Source organism: Musca vetustissima, unplaced genomic scaffold, assembly GCF_032173495.1.
Source record: "Musca vetustissima isolate MV318-11 ecotype Yass unplaced genomic scaffold, APGP_CSIRO_Mvet_v1 utg4091, whole genome shotgun sequence".
Classification (NCBI taxonomy): domain Eukaryota; kingdom Metazoa; phylum Arthropoda; class Insecta; order Diptera; family Muscidae; genus Musca; species Musca vetustissima.
In genome coordinates, this window is record NW_026884591.1 from 88,256 (window position 1) to 106,146 (window position 17,891).

General features: G+C 35.7%; 4 protein-coding genes across 4 annotated transcripts; 1 reads left to right on the plus strand and 3 right to left on the minus strand.

Moving 5' to 3' along the window:
* Window positions 1-757: 757 nt before the first annotated feature.
* LOC133331628 (intraflagellar transport protein 20 homolog) lies at window positions 758-1,360 on the plus strand. Its single transcript, XM_061540010.1, has 2 exons — window positions 758-1,040; window positions 1,244-1,360. The coding sequence occupies exons 1-2, from the start codon at window positions 762-764 to the stop codon at window positions 1,358-1,360; spliced, it is 396 nt and encodes a 131-aa protein (XP_061395994.1). The 5' UTR covers window positions 758-761.
* A 2,179-nt stretch (window positions 1,361-3,539) lies between these two features.
* Window positions 3,540-4,189, minus strand: LOC133331598 (INO80 complex subunit B-like). The gene has a single exon (XM_061539982.1). It carries the CDS (start codon window positions 4,052-4,054, stop codon window positions 3,542-3,544), a length of 513 nt encoding a protein of 170 aa, XP_061395966.1. The 5' UTR covers window positions 4,055-4,189; the 3' UTR covers window positions 3,540-3,541.
* On the minus strand, window positions 4,054-4,730 carry LOC133331600 (probable serine/threonine-protein kinase MARK-A). Its single transcript, XM_061539984.1, has 3 exons — window positions 4,709-4,730; window positions 4,097-4,635; window positions 4,054-4,065 (listed from the first exon to the last, which is right to left on the minus strand). The coding sequence occupies exons 1-3, from the start codon at window positions 4,728-4,730 to the stop codon at window positions 4,054-4,056; spliced, it is 573 nt and encodes a 190-aa protein (XP_061395968.1).
* Window positions 4,731-7,516: 2,786 nt separating this feature from the next.
* Window positions 7,517-9,490, minus strand: LOC133331597 (BTB/POZ domain-containing adapter for CUL3-mediated RhoA degradation protein 3). Its single transcript, XM_061539981.1, has 2 exons — window positions 9,130-9,490; window positions 7,517-8,369 (listed from the first exon to the last, which is right to left on the minus strand). Exons 1-2 carry the CDS (start codon window positions 9,296-9,298, stop codon window positions 7,615-7,617), a joined length of 924 nt encoding a protein of 307 aa, XP_061395965.1. The 5' UTR covers window positions 9,299-9,490; the 3' UTR covers window positions 7,517-7,614.
* Window positions 9,491-17,891: the final 8,401 nt, after the last annotated feature.

Genomic DNA, 17,891 nt, shown 5'->3' on the forward strand with positions numbered 1-17,891 from the left:
CAGAAAACCCGACCTCAGGGGACCTGACGACATTTTTTTCTATAGAAAACCCGACCTCAGGGGACCTGACGACATTTTTTCTATAGAAAACCCGACCTCAGGGGACCTGACGACATTTTTTCTATAGAAAACCCGACCTCAGGGGACCTGACGACATTTTTTCTATAGAAAACCCGACCTCAGGGGTCGGGTTTTCTATAGACCTCGGTATACCTGATGAATTTTTTTGTATAGAAAACCCGACCTCAGAGGACATGACGACATTTTTTCAATAGAAAGCCCGACCTCAGGGGACCTGACGACATTTTTCTATAGAAAAACAGAGCTCAGGAGACCTGACGACATTCTTCCTACGGATTTTCCTCAGGGGACCTGACGACATTTTTTCTATAGAAAACCCGACCTCAGGGGATCTGACGACATTTTTTCAATAGAAAGCCCGACCTCAGGGGACCTGACGACATTTTTTCTATAGAAAAGCAAAGCTCAGGAGACCTGACGACATTTTTTCTACGGATTTTTTTTCTAGACAGACTTTAGGGGTCCTGAAGATTTTTTTTATATAAAAACAGTCCTAGTGGTGTCTAAACAACAAACATAATGGTCAATATTCAAAAAAGGGTTGACCAACAAAAACAACTGTTCCGTAACCATAGTAACAACATACACAAGGAACTAGTATGCGCATAGAAACCCTCTACAAAGTACAACAACTCATTGATCAAAAATAAATTTCATTGTAAAATTCGATAAAGAAAACAATGTCCGAAGAATTACAAAAAGCTGGCCTCTTCATAGATGACATTTACCGATTGCGTGTCCAAGATCCACGCATTGCCAATGAGACAAATGAATTGCGAGAGGAGTGCCTGGAATATGCCAATAAATTGGATGAATTTAAAAAATTGGCCGTGGAATTTGATAAGATATTGAAGAATTACTCAAAAGATGTGGAAAAGGAAAAGTTGCGAGCAATTGGAACACAGAATCGTTTGAAGACAATGGCCAAACAGCGGCAGGCCGAACAGCAATTATATCAGGTGAGATGGAACAATGATTAAATTTTATAACCAATTTTCTAGACACTGGCCGAGTTTCTTGTGACGAAAAAGAAAAGTTTGGGTGAGAGAGGGATGGAAAAGTGTACTGCCTCTTAGCAGTAAATAGCATAACCTAGGGTCGTCCGAACACCTACAAATTTTAATGATAAGATGTTCGTTTTCATCTTATCTTATCTTTCCAGAGTAAAATCCATGAGAAAAACTTGGAATTGGAACGTTTGAAAAGTGAATACCAGTATCTGCAAAGAGTGGAATCGGAACAACAGGAATTAATCAATAATTATTTAATGAATCAATAAAAAAATTATTTTTTTAAATAAAGCTTTGTATGGTAAAAATAAATATATGGGAAAGAAGGTAAGTGTTTGGATTTTGTAGTTATCGATAATTTTAGTATAGAGATTTGGTACCCAATAAGAACCCATTGTACCAAATTACAGTGATATCGGTCGAAAAATGCCCACAAAAATCCTAAATTAACGAAATTTTTGTGGTACCTTGGGCCTAACAGAAAAAATGGACCGATATCGATAATTTTTAGTATGGAGATTTTGTACCCAATAAGAATCCATCGTATCAATTTACAGCGAATTCGATCGAAAAACGCCCTCAAAAATCCTAGAATACCGAAATTTTGGGGGTACCTTTATATGGGGGCTACCAGAAAAAATCGAGCGATATTGATAGTTTTTAGTATACAGATTTGGTACCCAATAACAAACCCATGGTACCAAGTTACAGCAAATTCCGTCGGTAAACGCACTAATAACTCCCAAAATAGCTAAATTTTGGGGGTACATTTATATGGGGGCTACCGGAAAAAATGGACCCCTATTGATAATTTTTAGCATAGAGATGTGGTACCCAATATTAACCCAAAACGCGGTCAAAAACTCCAAAATACCGAACATTTGTAGGTAGCGTTATATGGGGGCTATCCCAAAACGTGAACGATATAGCCCATCTATACACTGGACCTGCCTGCAGACAAAAGACAACCCTATGCAAATTTTCATCACCCTATCTCAATTCTTTCAGAAGATAGCGTGATTACAAAAGACGGGCGAAAAATTAATATACCCTCCCTGGAGGGATCATGTATGTCCTCCAGAAGGTACGTATTTTTCATTAAAGTATTTCTGTCTATTTTATATCAGATATTTTGTTTATTTTTTTAGATAGGGAAAACAGATCTCTGTAGACTTGACGACATTTTTTTCTATAGAAAAACAGACTTTAGGAGAACTGACGTCATTTTTTCTATAAAAAAAGACCTCTGGAGACCTGACGAATGTTTTTCTATAGAAAAACAGTCCTCAGGAGACCTGACGATATTTTTTCCAAAGGAAAAAAGCCTCAAGAGACCTGACGACATTTTTTCTATAGAAAAACAGACGTCAGGAGACCTGACGACATTTTTTCTAAAGAAAAACAGACCTCAGGAGACCTGACGAGTTTTTTTTTCTATAGAAAAATGGATCTCAAACGACCTGAGATTTTTTACAGAATTTGGACCTAGGATGCTGAGAATTTTTTTTCTAAAGAAAAACAGACCTCAGGTGACCTGACGACATTTTTTCTTCAGAAAAACAGACCTCAGGAGCCCTGACGACATTTTTTCTATAGAAAAACAGACCTCAGGAGACCTGACGTGTTTTTTCTATAGAAAAATGGATCTCAAACGACCTGAGATTTTTTTACAGAATTTGGACCTAGGATGCTGAGAATTTTTTTCTATAGTGAAGCACACCTAAGGGTATCTAAGGGATTTTTTCTATAGAAAAAGAGACTCGGGAGAAATAACAAAATTTTTTACAAAAAAAACAGATCTTAGGGGCCCTGATATATCGTTTCCTTGATTACGGAAAACTGTTATTGCGAAGATTCATAATTTATCTCTATTGACAAGCGAAGACTACTTGACTATAAGAAGAAAAAAAGTCGGATTTCGGACAAATATTGGAGCAGATCGAATACTCTATGCATTTGGTTTTATGTTATGGGGGAGATACATTTTCAATCTTTCATTTTTCTTCAAATCTAAAATAATCAATCCTTTTTGCCAAATTTTTAGATCGTAAGCAGTCGATTGGGATATGGGATAAGTTGATGTTTCCTTTTTATTAAAATTTAAACTCTACTATGAATCGGTGATCTAGGATCGCATTTTCGCCGTGGGACTAATTGACTTACTATATTTGATTACGCCGATTTTCTATGGGACACATAAATATATATTTTTTCTATAAATCCCTCCAAAATATATTCGATAATTGGAACCACTTTTTAAATGGTATAGTTTTTTTCTTTTCATTTCATTTTTCTTAATAAGAACATTTCAAAACCAAGACTCACCATTTTCAGACTGCATACTCGGTTGTATACTGCATTATGTTGATTGTTGTTGTTTGTTTTGTACAAATTTATTTCTATTGGATATTGCTAATAAAATTTCTTGCATTGCATTCTTATTTGATAACTTAACACATAATTTCCTTAAGCGACTGAACATTCTTACGATAACAGGCGAAACTGCAGAGAGGTAAATTTGTTTTGGAACAATTATAGACCTTGGGTTGTCCACAACCGGGTATACCACAGAGTTGACGTGGTGGTGGTTCCTTTGGCGCTTGAGGTTTGAAAGGAAACTCCACACCCACGGGTAGGTGAATAAAAGCCCCCTCGGCAGTGTTCTTATAACTAATCACCGGTGTGGCTTCCTTTTGATTTTTTGGTTTAGCTGATGAACGATTTTTACTTTCCTGTTTCTTGAGTAAACGTTCCATGGTTTTCTTTTTATCCTTTTCACGTTTTTCATCTGCCTGCTGTTTACGTTTTAGCGTCTTGAGGGCAGCTTTTTGTATCTCCTCGGCCGTTTGGGGTTTTTCTTTTTCCTTATAGCCGGTGGGTAGGGCAATAAGGGTTTCGGTAAAACCCGGTGCGGAATCTACATCATTATTACGATCATACATGGCCCGTTGACGAGCCGTCATTAATTTGGGATCTTTAATTTTACGCAGCTCCACATCTTCAACTTCTTCCAGTTTACCCGATTCGATGGCGGTGAGCCAACGTTCTTCCTCACTGGAGGTGCCACTATCACGTCTTTTCTTGGATTTTTTGGAATTGCCACCAACAGTTGTTGGGACAGACGATGAGGCGGATGTAGAGGGTTTGTTTGTGGGTGTCGCTACGTTATCCTGTTTTTTATTCGGTTTCTTTGGTTTTTCCACTTTTTCTATTACCTGGCCGGAATCTTCTTCCGCCTTGCTATCATCCACACTACAATCCAGTGTTACCTCTTCCACTTCTATGTCAACATTTTCCTCATCATAGACCATCATGGACGACGACTCGTTTTCGTTCAGCTGCATTTCTTGTGAGAAATTCTCATCCACAATTATGTCCTCCTCGACAATTTGTGGTGCCTCCGCCAACTGCTCTATTGGAGTGGAAGGTTTTTTATTCTTAGACGGCTCCAGTTTGTCTGATTTTTTATGTTTTGTTGAGGATTTATGATGATGTTTGTGTTTCTTGCGAGATTTATCTCGATGTTCCTTGTGGTGGTGGTGTTCTGCACATAGAGAGAATTGCAATTAGTTTTGTTTACATAGGACGAACCGCTGTTGCGTGCTTCTTCTTCTTACCGGATTTTTCCTTTTTACCCATTTTATTTTGATGCTGTATCCTTTTTGTGTTTTTCGTTTTGTTTACCCCAGAAAAACAGACGTATTTTTATCAGCTGTTATTTGTGAGTGTGAGAGAGAAGAGATATGTCAGTTGGCAGAGCAGAAAATACATCAGAACGGCCAGTTAGTTGAGAACGTAACGTAAAGTATGCTATTGTTTACATGGTAAAAAGGCGGGAAATTGGTTATTCGTTGTGATTATGGCAAAAAATTGTATTTTAATTAATTGAGGACTGAATAAGACAGAAATAAAAAATAAATAGTCAAATTTACTAAATTTTGTTTCCATACAAAGTATATTCACCACAAGAGGAATCCAACTAGAATGAAAGCCAGTACCAAATCAATTAAGTTTAAGTCTTCCGAGAAAAAATGATGATGTCAATGTATTTCGAAGGATTAACGATTCATGCGCTGATTCATCTTTATAAACCTCACTTTCACACTGAACACTGGACCCACTTTGGCGTTATGTCAATGAAGGTGAGTACCAAAAATCTTTTCTAGAGTTTTGAAAGCTTTTCTAAAATTGTATTGCATATAGGACATATTGGTCCATATTTTGCTATAGCCGACTTATAACGGTTCCAAACCAGTTGCCTGCAATTTTGTGCATTCCGGGTTATTTGAGGATGAAAATCATCTTTGCAGAAAAATGGTCATGTTTTGATATAAAGGTCACTCGCCATTTTAGGTATTTTCATGGTCCTAGACGAAAGAGTAAATATTTCAAAATAGAATCGTAAAAATTAGGCGTGGTTTTATAAGTAAAATTCGTAAGGATAAACGGACTAATAAGGCGTGGTTTCTATAAGTAAAATTCGTAAGGATCTACTGACCAATAAGGCGTGGTTTCTATAAGTAAAATTCGTAAGGATATACTGAACGATGTGCCGTGTTTTCTATAAGTAAAATTTGTAAGGATCTACTGACGAATAAGGCGTGGTTTCTGTAAGTAAAATTTGTAAGGATTTACTGACGAATTAGGCGTGGTTTCTGTAAGTAAAATTTGTAAGGATTTACTGACGAATTAGGCGTGGTTTCTGTAAGTTAAATTTTGTAAGGATTTACTGACGAATTAGGCGTGGTTTCTATAAGTAAATTGTGTAGCTCTCGCAGGAAGTGCCCTTACCAACTTAAATAAACTTCGAAGATTTACACTATCGGTCCACACACTAATGGTCTAAACAAGCGGGGAAAATTATTATCATTAAGGATACCCTCGATTTTATACAAACTTCGAAGCACATACATTTTTATTATCATATTCGAAGATTGAGGATTATTGGTACACTCCTTCTGGTATATCATATTGTAATATATATGTATATGACATTTATCTAAAATCTGAAAATGTGGATCTATTGGCACTTTTCTTTCTTCAAATTTTGAAAATGCATTTTGTGGAATCTGTGCTAATATTGAGCGAGGGAAGGAACCACCATTACTGGCAACTTCAGGAAAGAGAAATCGGTCTGTGGAAATATAAAAGAAAAGAGAAAACTGGCTTAAATATAGAAACAAATCCTCGGGTTGCTAACAATTTTAATTTAATTTGTGGCCTGACGATTTTTTTCCTATAGAAAAATCTTTTCTCTGGGGCCTACAAAAAAAACTTTCCTCAGGGGCCTGACGTTTTTTTCCCATAGAAAACATCTAAAAATCTACTCTTTTATTGGTCCTTAAAAAAGGCCTTAGGAAAGTATTCTTTAAAAAATCCAGCCTTATGAGGGCCTTAGAAAATTATTCTTTAAAACATGCACGCCTTAGAAAAATATTCTTTAAAAAAATCCAGCCTTATTATTTTTAAAAAATCCACGATGAAAATGCAAATTTATTAGAGGAACTTTGAAAAATTGTTTTTAAAAAGCCCACGCCTTGATAAATTGTTTCTTTTTTTAAACACGTAGCACATTCCTCTTCTGACTGCTGGTGTCGAATTTCCTGCTTCTAATATTAAATTTTTTTCAAGAATTTTCAAGAATAAAAAATCTAAGTTTTTTGGGTACAATAACTTGTTTTTTGTTTTATTTCGTTTCGATTTTTTTTGTATTGATAAAATATTACGTATAGTTGTTTTTGTTTTTTGCATAAACTGTTATAACATATATTGTTGTTGTAGTTTTTTCCTTTATCCACATTCAGGATAATATCAAAAATGAGGCTTCCAAATATGAATAATTTAATGGAAACATCTAACATTTAAATATCCATCAACAATTAACATTTAGAAAAAAATTAGAAAAAAAATTAATACAATTTATTTAACACATTTTTTTGCAAAATGAATGGAAAAAGCGGGCTGGTGGATTGTTGTAATGTTGGATGGAAATTTATAAAAAAAATATGCGTGTAAAATAAGTATAAAAAATATATATGTATGTATGTGTAATGTGATAATATAATATGTGGATGTGTTGTTTTTGTGGAGTTGGAGTTTTGGATTGGGGTGTAAAAAAAAACACAAACTGAAAAAGCAATTCTTGTCATAAATTCTGTTTTACAGTTGTTGTTGCTGTCGTGGCGATGTACCAAATGTCCAGCTAAACATTCTTAGTACATACATGCATGTTGAAAAAATAATATTTTAATTAATAATGATATCTGTTTTTAGAATATATTGTTGTATAGTAACTCCTTCCCCTGCTGCCATCATTGTCCATTTTCTTTGTTCTATTTGCATGAGATGATGGTTGGTTTAACTAGGCCAGTGACTGCTCCTTTTTAGGTTGTTTCCTTGTTTTGTGTTGTTGTTTCAGTTGGTGGTATTTGCAAGTGGTCAAGCATTATGCACTATCACTACCACTTGTCCGCCATAGTTAGGGAAGAATGGGACGCGGTCGCACCACATAATGGGTTACAAATCATGTGGGATTATTACGTTTATTCGAACGCAAACGAGCTAGGCCCGTACGTTCTTCTTCCTCATCGCTGGTGTATTGATGCATGCCGCTGGAACCCGCTCCCGAGGCACCCGACGATGAACCACCACCCGATGGATTACGTACTGAAGAGGTAGCTTGCAACAGTTCTTGATCGGGTGCATTACGATTCTCGTAAAGTAAAACCTGTAAAGTTTCTTCATAGATTCTCGCTTCGGGGAATTCGACCTTTGTATGTTTCCTATCTGTGGCATAAACAATGGAGGTGCAACAAACTTCAGCCACCTTCTTGCCATGTCCATAAAATGACCAACAACATATTTCACTTGGTCCAATGACATCCTTAATGAAGAGTATGCGTTCATTGAAACGTAACGACAGCTTATCGAATAGTTCTATGTTCTTCAGTAAATTATCATCGGAATTACTCGTGTACGAATATTTATTATTTTGCCGTTGTACCACCAAAATCACAGCTGGTTTTGATGATGAACTAATTAACATCTGTTCTTCCTTCTGAGAGGTTATTAGGGGGATACGACATATAGGTTTGGGCTCCTGATGGGCAACCAGAGCTCGTTCACATGACATAGCCAATTCCGTGATACAATAATATTTTGCCTCTGCCAAGAGCTCGGCTATTTCACGATGAGATTCGGGTAATGGCACAGAACCATCTCGCAAGTAATTGAGAATTGTGCCAAAGAATTTGCCACAACGATCAATTAATATCCAACCTGTAAGGAAATAAAAAAAAAAATAGCTTAAGTATAGACAAAATTCCTCGAGGTTCTAATAAATGGCTCCTATAGATGAAGGCATAACAATTGTCCCACGACAATTGACGATTTTTTTCTTATAGGAAAAACTCAGGGCCTGACAAACTTTCCTCATAGGCCTGACGAATTTTTTTCCTATAGAAAAAAAAATTTCCTCAGGTGCTGGCGAAATTTTTCCCCGTAGCAAAAACTTTCCTCAGTGCCTTGACAATTTTTTTTCCTATAGAAAAACATTTCCTCAGGGACCTGACGAATTTTTCATATAGAAAACAATTTCTTCAGGGCTCTGTCGATTTTTTTCATATAGAAAAAAACTTTCCTCAGGGCCTTGACGAACTTTTCCCTATAGAAAAAAACTTTCCTCGGGGCCCTGACGAACTTTTCCCTATAGAAAAAAACTTTCCTCGGGGCCCTGACGAACCTTTAATGTTGAAAAAATTCCTTAGGGCATTGTCGAATTTTTTTTTTCATATAGAAAAAAACTTTCCTCAGGGCCTTGAAAAAATATTCTTTTCCACGCCTTGTGTAGAGCTTTGAAAAAAAAACTTTCCTCGGGGCCCTGACGAACTTTTCCCTATAGAAAAAAAACTTTCCTCGGGGCCCTGACGAACATTTTCCTATAGAAAAAACATCAATCACATAAAAAATAATCTTTAAAAAATTTACGCCCTGTGATAGTCATAGAAACATAATGGCTCTTGAAAATTTTCAAACTTACCCTCCGAATCTGTTAGCACTTCCATGCGACCACTAAACATTGCACTCAGCATTGTGTCATTGTGTTTTGTCAATGTTCCAATTGTCGTATAATACAAACGGCCACCCACATTTAACTTCACATACTGGGAACTATGGCCCTTAATTAATGTCTTCTGATCACCGGACATATTATTGGAATTTGTACGCAATACAAGTTCGTCACAAGGATTTGCAGAGATTTGGAGTTTCGACTCCAAAGCACGTGTAACAGGAACTAAACAATTGGACGATGATGAAGCCTTGGCATTATTGCTGCAAACGCTGCCAGAGGCGTTGCTGCTGTTAGTCACCAACGACGGTAGAGTAGCAATTTTGATAGTTTTTGATGAAGTTCTTCACAAAAATAAAAGTGGAAATTATTTGAAGAAATTTTGTTTTGATTAAAGTTTTGGTGTTCTATTGGTTGTGTAAACGCCCTTTTTCGTTTCGTCAATTCTCGGAAAAAATAAAAAAACAGAAGATAACAACACAACACAATTATCAAATGAAGAGAAGTAATCAACAATGGTTTGTTGGTGATGGAGTTGTGGGTGTTGTTACTCTGTCACGTTGGAGGTTTTGTTCGTTTTGCCAATGATTCACTCAGCCTGCAAATGGTTTACGTTGTCATTTGTTTGGAACATCACCGTCTGCGATTTATTTTTTGTTATATCAATTGTTTATTGTTTTCCTTGAGATTTGATTGAATTTGTTTGATAAGCAATTAGAGATGTGTCGTACCGAAATGAACCACCTCAAATGACACATGTATTCATTGAAATGAACTAGAGGGGATTAGATGTAAATCAAAGAATGATGACAAATGTTGGTTATCTCTTTGTTTATCGTTTGTATGGAGAGAGAAAAATTAAATAATATATACATAAATTAAAATATTAAATTACAAATTTTTATATATTTCAGAATTCATTATTTAATCTGTCTGGTATTAAATTTCAATTGAACCATTGAACTACTACAGTGACACGTGAACCAGTGTTTTATTTTGATTGTTCATGAGTTTGGCCAACAAGACTTCTTCGCCATTTTGATTTTCTCCAACGAACCTATCTACAAAAAAAGCGTTCCGAACTTTATAAATTAGAAGTCAAAGCAAAAATTATGATAAAATTGGGTGTAAAGTAGACATAACGTGTAAGATTTTCTGTTTACGAACGGCCAAAAAAAGAAAATGGCCATCTCATTTGTTTACGAATGCGATGTGGGAAAATGCAATCAGCTGATTGCATTGGCGGAATTTATTTCGTTGAATTTAAAATGTCAAGACAAGGGATTTTGTAGGACGACGGCTGCACATTATCAAATACGATAATAAATATTATGAAGGTGGAATTGTTACGAATTTTAAAATCATTCTGTTCCGAATTATATCCAAAAGCGGTGTTTCAAATAACAGATATAAAAATAGTGGTATTTGAAAAATAATGGTATTCATATAGCGAATTTGAAGTAACAGATTTCCTGGTGGCCTTTCACTGCGAAATGATAGCCCATTTTTTCGTAGTGTTTTTAATGTTATTTCCTGTCAATGTAAAATATTTCGAATTATTTAATTGAATTAATTAGTATGATGCATATGTTTACATATGTATATATACAGCAAATCGAGATGTACAGGAGTCAGAACAAAGTCCGAAAATTTTACCAAACACCAAACTGAAGGCTTTGGTGCAGGCACATCCTCCTGTAGAGATGAAGAAGGAAACTTGGTGGCAGATACAGACGGCGTGTTGGGGATATGGAAGGAGCATTTTAAAAAGCTTCTAGTATCACCTAGTGGCGGTGTCCAATATACCCCAAAAACAATAAGATATGACGTTATAGTGTTGACCACATAGCCTAGATGAGCTCAGCATAGCAATCAATCAGCTGAAGAATAATGAAGCAGCAGGTACCGATGGTTTGCCAGCCGACCTATTCAAGACCGGTGATCAAAATTTGGTCAGGAGCATGCACCAGCTGATTAGTACAATTTGGCTAGAGAAATGCATGCGCAATGATTGGAACCTCAGCATCCTGGAAATCCCTGAAAAGACCCACGAAAAACACATCGACACATTTCACCTATACGTCGGCTATAAAGCCGCATTCGAAGCCCTAGAGGTGTTTAAAGCCTGCGTTCGACAGTGCTGTTAAAGTCAGAAATGTCATTTCGTTCGGGTTCAGGCAAGGCAAACTGTTTGTCGTGTGACCAAATTAGCATCCTGCTGGAAAAGGCAGGGACCGAAAATAACAGTTATTTTTTAAAATGCGAACAAAAAAATCTTCATGTTAGAGACATGGGACACCAATAGTGTCACATACCAATAGATTCGTACTGAGGAGCCCATTAAGGATATTGAGTGATCTTGAGAAAACACTCTCAGTTCCCATGTTAAGGATTATTTTTTAACGGAAAAAATAAACGTTGATTTTTAACTGTTAAAAATTATTTTTATTTTTTCCGTCAAAAATAAAAGTCTTTTTGTGAAGGTAAAAAATATTTGTTATAAATTTTTAAAAAATAGTCTAGTGTACCAAATCATGAATATAAATTAAAGAATCATTCCCCTGACTATTAGGTCAAATGTTATATAACTGGTACCAAACTCTACATGTTTATTTACGTAAAAAGACTTTTATTTTCTGACGGAAAAAATAAAAATCACAAAAAGACTTTTATTATTGACGGAAAAAATAAAAGTCCCAAAAAGACTTTTATTTTTGACGGAAAAAATAAAAATCATTTTTAACAGTTAAAAACCAACTTTTATTTTTTCCGTCAAAAAATAAATAATTAAAGTGGATTTTTTTTATTTAGGTCACATAATAACAGTTATTTTTTACCTGATTTGATATAAGTTATAACCGTTACGGTTCCTGGGAAAAGGTAATACGATGTAGTCATGCTTTTTATATACACCTATATTTTAACCCATCTGTAAAGATGTCCCGCCTTCGATAAGAAATACCTGTCTTCAGCTACTCCATGAAAAATATTTGCTTTCTGCTCGTATTTTAAAGCCTTTCTTCGCAACTTCTATAATTACTAAATTTGCTTTTTTCAGTTTTTCTGATATTTGTATACTCTCTGCCATAAGCCGAAATGTTGTATTTTCAAAAATAGAGATTTTTATTAAAAAATATAGTTTATCCTATAAATGTATTAACATATGTACATACATATATGTATACAAATTTGTTTTTACAAATTGTGGATACACTAAAAATCATGAATTTTTATTCGATTTCGATTTTTCTGCAAAGATAATAAATATTAATTAGAAGATATTACTTCAATTTTAATAGAAACTGAAATTAATTTTGTTAAAATTTTTACTTACTTTTCAGCTCGAATACACTCAACAATTCAGCTATGGGATATTCAACCAAAATGGCAATGAAAAATGATGCAATAGCTCCTAACACGTAAGTTTTGAAAAATAATTTAACCTAAAATTATTTGGAAAAAGAAAAATATTTTTTTTTGTGTTTTCAGGTAGACTATTTATAAGAATGTTGCTGAAATTATTGGATCGTATTATGAACTTATTATCTTCAAAAAATTGAACAGTTAGAATCAAAGCTTTCTTCCGTAACGAATTAAGAATTAAGGCAAAATCACATTGTCAGATACCACAGTCGAAATAACTCACTGCGACGATCATTAGACAGGCGAAATGGAACGCTATAAATGATATCAAGTAAATGGCGTATTTTTTTCTTCAGAATTTAAATTACCGTCGTCATGATGTTATTATGAACGATTCCGACTGTATTTTTCATAAGTTCCGTCTTAATATTGACTTACCAGAAACATTTGTGAGACTTCTATGGGCTTGTGTGCACTGGCAAGTATTGTGAATAAAATTATAAAATGCCAGAGATAAACCTGATACGAAATTCGTGCCAGAGGACGAAATATGGGCCAGGTAAGGAAACCTAAAAAAATTTCATTCATATATCCGATTAAAGGCGGTTGTAGTGAATTACTTTAAATCCAAGAATTAATTTATTATTCCTTATTATAGTTCCGTATATCTGATGTTTTTTATAACTCTTTTTATTTATTTTTTTTAATTTTTTACCTACCTCCTCCGTTACACATTTTGTAGATAATAACAATTGTGGCGACAATTATCAACGACACCGGTCTATGTGGTATAGCATACAATGCAGTCCATATTGATGGTTCTGCAAATAATAGCTTGGAACCCAAATACCATATAGCGGCTATAATTATCCATCCATATGGTATAAAATATTTAATGCGTTTTCCAACCAGATGTCTATATTTATCATATTGTAAGTATTTCATATATAATTCACCACAAATAATGCCAATAAAGAAACCATTCATATTACAGAAGGGATTCAGATAAACATATTCCCCCGTCTCAACACCCTTCAAATAGATGTGGCGATAATTTCTGAAAACAAAATAATAAATAACTGGGTGAGTAAAATAAATAATTGCTGATAAACTGAGAGATAGAGAGGTGATTTAAAAGCTTTGGTTAAAATTTGATTTGTGCGAAATTGGCTGCGATTTTATCAAAATTCGTAGCTGTATATAGTTTCATTCATAGCTGTATATAGTTTCTATATGCAGACAAACTGTGGATAGTCTCTGTGGAGGATCTGAGACTTTATAGGAATCCTTCTTTCTATTGATTTTTTATTTTCTAGTAGAATATTTCTATTTTCAATATTGGTTTTTATAACTTACTCAATATTACAGGTACCAATCGATTGTAATTTCATTACATAGCTAACTATTGTGGGAAGTAAAGCTCCAACTGTGCCAATAATTGCATATAGGCCCACTTTATATTCGGGATATCTGAAAGAATTAAATATTTTATTTTTAAAATATCGTAAGGTACGAAATATGCATTACTTACTTGGCGCTTAAGACTAATAAGGCAAGAAATATTGCATATAATTGAAAATCGGCAGCTATATACCAAGTGTGGACCCAGCACTAAAAAGGAATGAAAACAAAAACAAATTATAAACATTTATTCGATATACATGAGTTCATTGATGTTGGACTGAAGGCAGAGTGTTTTTATGGGCTGAAGGGAGTCTTTATAGACCAGCTGAAGGGAGTCTTTATAGACGACCTGAAGGGAGTCTTTATAGACGACCTGAAGGGAGTCTTTATAGACGACCTGAAGGGAGTCTTTATAGACGGGCTGAAGGGAGTCTTTATAGACGGGCTGAAGGGAGTCTTTATAGACGAGCTGAAGGGAGTCTTTATAGACGAGCTGAAGGGAGTCTTTATAGACGAGCTGAATAGACGAGCTGAAGGGAGTCTTTATAGACGAGCTGAAGGGAGTCTTTATAGACGAGCTGAAGGGAGTCTTTATAGACGAGCTGAAGGGAGTCTTTATAGACGAGCTGAAGGGAGTCTTTATAGACGAGCTGAAGGGAGTCTTTATAGACGAGCTGAAGGGAGTCTTTATAGACGAGCTGAAGGGAGTCTTTATAGACGAGCTGAAGGGAGTCTTTATAGACGAGCTGAAGGGAGTCTTTATAGACGAGCTGAAGGGAGTCTTTATAGACGAGCTGAAGGGAGTCTTTATAGACGAGCTGAAGGGATTCTTTATAGACGAGCTGATGGGCTCAAGGGAGTCTTTATAGATGAAATGAAGGGAATATTCATAAATGCACTGAATGGAGTTTTTATAGATAAGCAAGGCAGGGGGGATTTATAGTAGATTTTCAGTCTTTACAAATGAGATGAAGGAAGTCTTTATAAAAGAACTAAAGGAAATATTTATAGAGGAACTGAAAAGAGAATTTATATATGTCATCACCGGCGAGTTGGAGGTAGCAATTATAGATGAGCTTTATACTCCCTGTGTGAGATCATCTGAGGACAGTCTGAAAAACGACTGAAGTATGGCCTATTATACTCCAAAATGATGCTGAGAGTCTCTGTAGAATGCTGAAAGTCCCTATAGATGAGCTGGAAAGTTTATTCATATAGTTTGTTATACTTACACAATTATTTATACCTAAATTTGCTGTCATCAAAAGATTCGACCACCATTCACTGCGACACAAAATAACATTTGGTTCCATGATGTGCCGCCAAAAAGGGGCATTCCGAAGATATAGCAAAACATTTGATGAGAATAATATCAGGAACAATAAAGATGGTATATACCTACAAGAGACAAATAAAAAATAACTTTTTCAAGAATTTTCATATTGCAAGACCTTACCTTAAATACCGTGACATCAAAATCCTTATATAAACTCTAAAACACTCCTTGAGAGAACTTTCCGATGTTATATATTGACCTTTTATAAATTTCAAATACAACATCAAACCACTTAGCATAAAAAATAATTCAATGCTTACAAGCATATGGCTCAGTGTCAAGATAATCGTACTGGCATATTGTTTTTCAAAAAATTCGGGATTTTCCATTGGCATAAATTGTGTGTAAATTAAATGTTCAATAACAATAACGATGGACAGTAGGGTGCGAAAACCATCAATAAATTGTAGATCTTTGCCCATTGGACTTTCATTTGGTATGACAAGGCGTCGATAGTTGCGATATAGGGAAAAGGAGCAGAGATATTTGTGCGCTGTAAATAAAACGGGGGAATAAAAATTAAAAATATCTCCGAAATTGATTTTAATTATAATAAGGAATTATAGGCAATGACAGGACAGGGGACAAGGACAATTTTCTTTGATTTCATGGTAATACAGTGTATTTAGTTTCAATAAATGAATAAATACCTGATTTATTATGCTGTTTATCATAATATTTGTTTGTTTCCTTTGATTCCGCTTGGCATGATTTCAAGTAGCCATCATATATTGTGGAGAAAATATTCAGGAGTACAATACATATAAAAATTAATATGGAAATATAGTACCAAGGACCTGTGGAGAAATTAGAAAGAAATTGAGGAATATATAAGTGGCATATATACCTTCCAAAAGACGTTTCTATATTCTTCTATAGATTTTCGTCAGCTCTTCCATAAAGTGCCACATACAATCGTATGTAGAGACTCCCTTTAATACAACTATAAGGACCTCACGCATTAATCTCGTCTATAATGAGTTCCTCCAGCTGATCTATAAATATTCCCTCCAGTTCGTCCACATAAACTCCGTTCAGCTCGTCGATGCAGAATCCCCCTCTTCTTATATAAAGACTATCTTCAGCTCGTCTGAAAAGACTTTCCTCAGCTCGTCTAAAAAGACTCCTTTTGGCTCGTCTAAAAATAATCCCTCCAGCTCGTCTATAAAGACTGAATGAAATGGAATACAAAGACTGGTCTATAAAGGCTCTATAAAAACCCTCTCAACTCGTCAATAAAGACTCCCTTCAGCTCGTCTATAAAGACTCCCTTCAGCTCGTCAATAAAGACTCCCTTCAGCTCGTCTATAAAGACTCCCTTCAGCTCGTCTATAAAGACTCCCTTCAGCTCGTCTATAAAGACTCCCTTCAGCTCGTCTATAAAGACTCCCTTCAGCTCGTCTATAAAGACTCCCTTCAGCTCGTCTATAAAGACTCCCTTCAGCTCGTCTATAAAGACTCCCTTCAGCTCGTCTATAAAGACTCCTTTCAGCTCGTCTATAAAGACTCCCTTCAGCCCGTCTATAAAGACTCCCTTCAGCTCGTCTATAAAGACTCCCTTCAGCTCGTCTATAAAGACTCCCTTCAGCTCGTCTATAAAGACTCCCTTCAGCTCGTCTATAAAGACTCCCTTCAGCTCGTCTATAAAGACTCCCTTCAGCTCGTCTATAAAGACTACCTTCAGCTCGTCTATAAAGACTCCCTTCAGCTCGTCTATAAAGACTCCCTTCAGCTCGTCTATAAAGACTCCCTTCAGCTCGTCTATAAAGACTCCCTTCAGCTCGTCTATAAAGACTCCCTTCAGCTCGTCTATAAAGACTGCCCTCCAGCTCGTCTATAAAGACTGCCCTCATCTCGTCTATAAAGACCGACTTCCGCTCGTCTCTAAAGCCTTAAATGTTGACGTCTATCTTACCTTTTTCCAGTGGCTCCCCTGGATTATCACAGTAGGTGGCAAAAGTCCGTACACTGAGGTTATATTTTTCCCGAAATTCCGCGCTAATACACTGACGAAGTTTATCTACATTATCGGTCAAAATGTGTTGTTTCCTTGAAATCCGATGTAGTTTCTCCGCCATTTGGACATTGTCACTCCACAAAATGTTCTCAGTTACAGTCGGTTCCATTAAATATTCCTTTTCACATTGCGAAGAACAAATACCCCGATACACTTGATCGTGGCGATAATGATAACGATAGGCATTCGTAAAATTCCAAATATTCTGCCACAGCAGGGAGGTGGTATCCGCTTGAATTTCCGCATAAATCATGCAATAGGAGGCTGAAGGTTGTCGGAGGCAATCTTCATAGTCTACCGAGGCATATAGTGGTGGCATGTGGTCATAAGTGAACTCTAAGTGGAAACAGAATTTTGAAAAACAAAATTTCAAAGCAAAAAAAAAATTCTCCTACCCTCACTATCTCCACCGGCCACCTTGTTGGGAATACCCATCAACATAACGAAAAAAATTATAAAATTTTTAGCACCTTGCATGCTGTTGTTGTTGTTATTTTTCGTCGTCGTCACTATGTACTTCCGCCAGTGTCCAAAATACTACTAAAACTTAGAATCTGTCTCTCATTCGTTGGGCTTTACGTTCGCCACCATTTGCATGTCCAGATGTGAAGT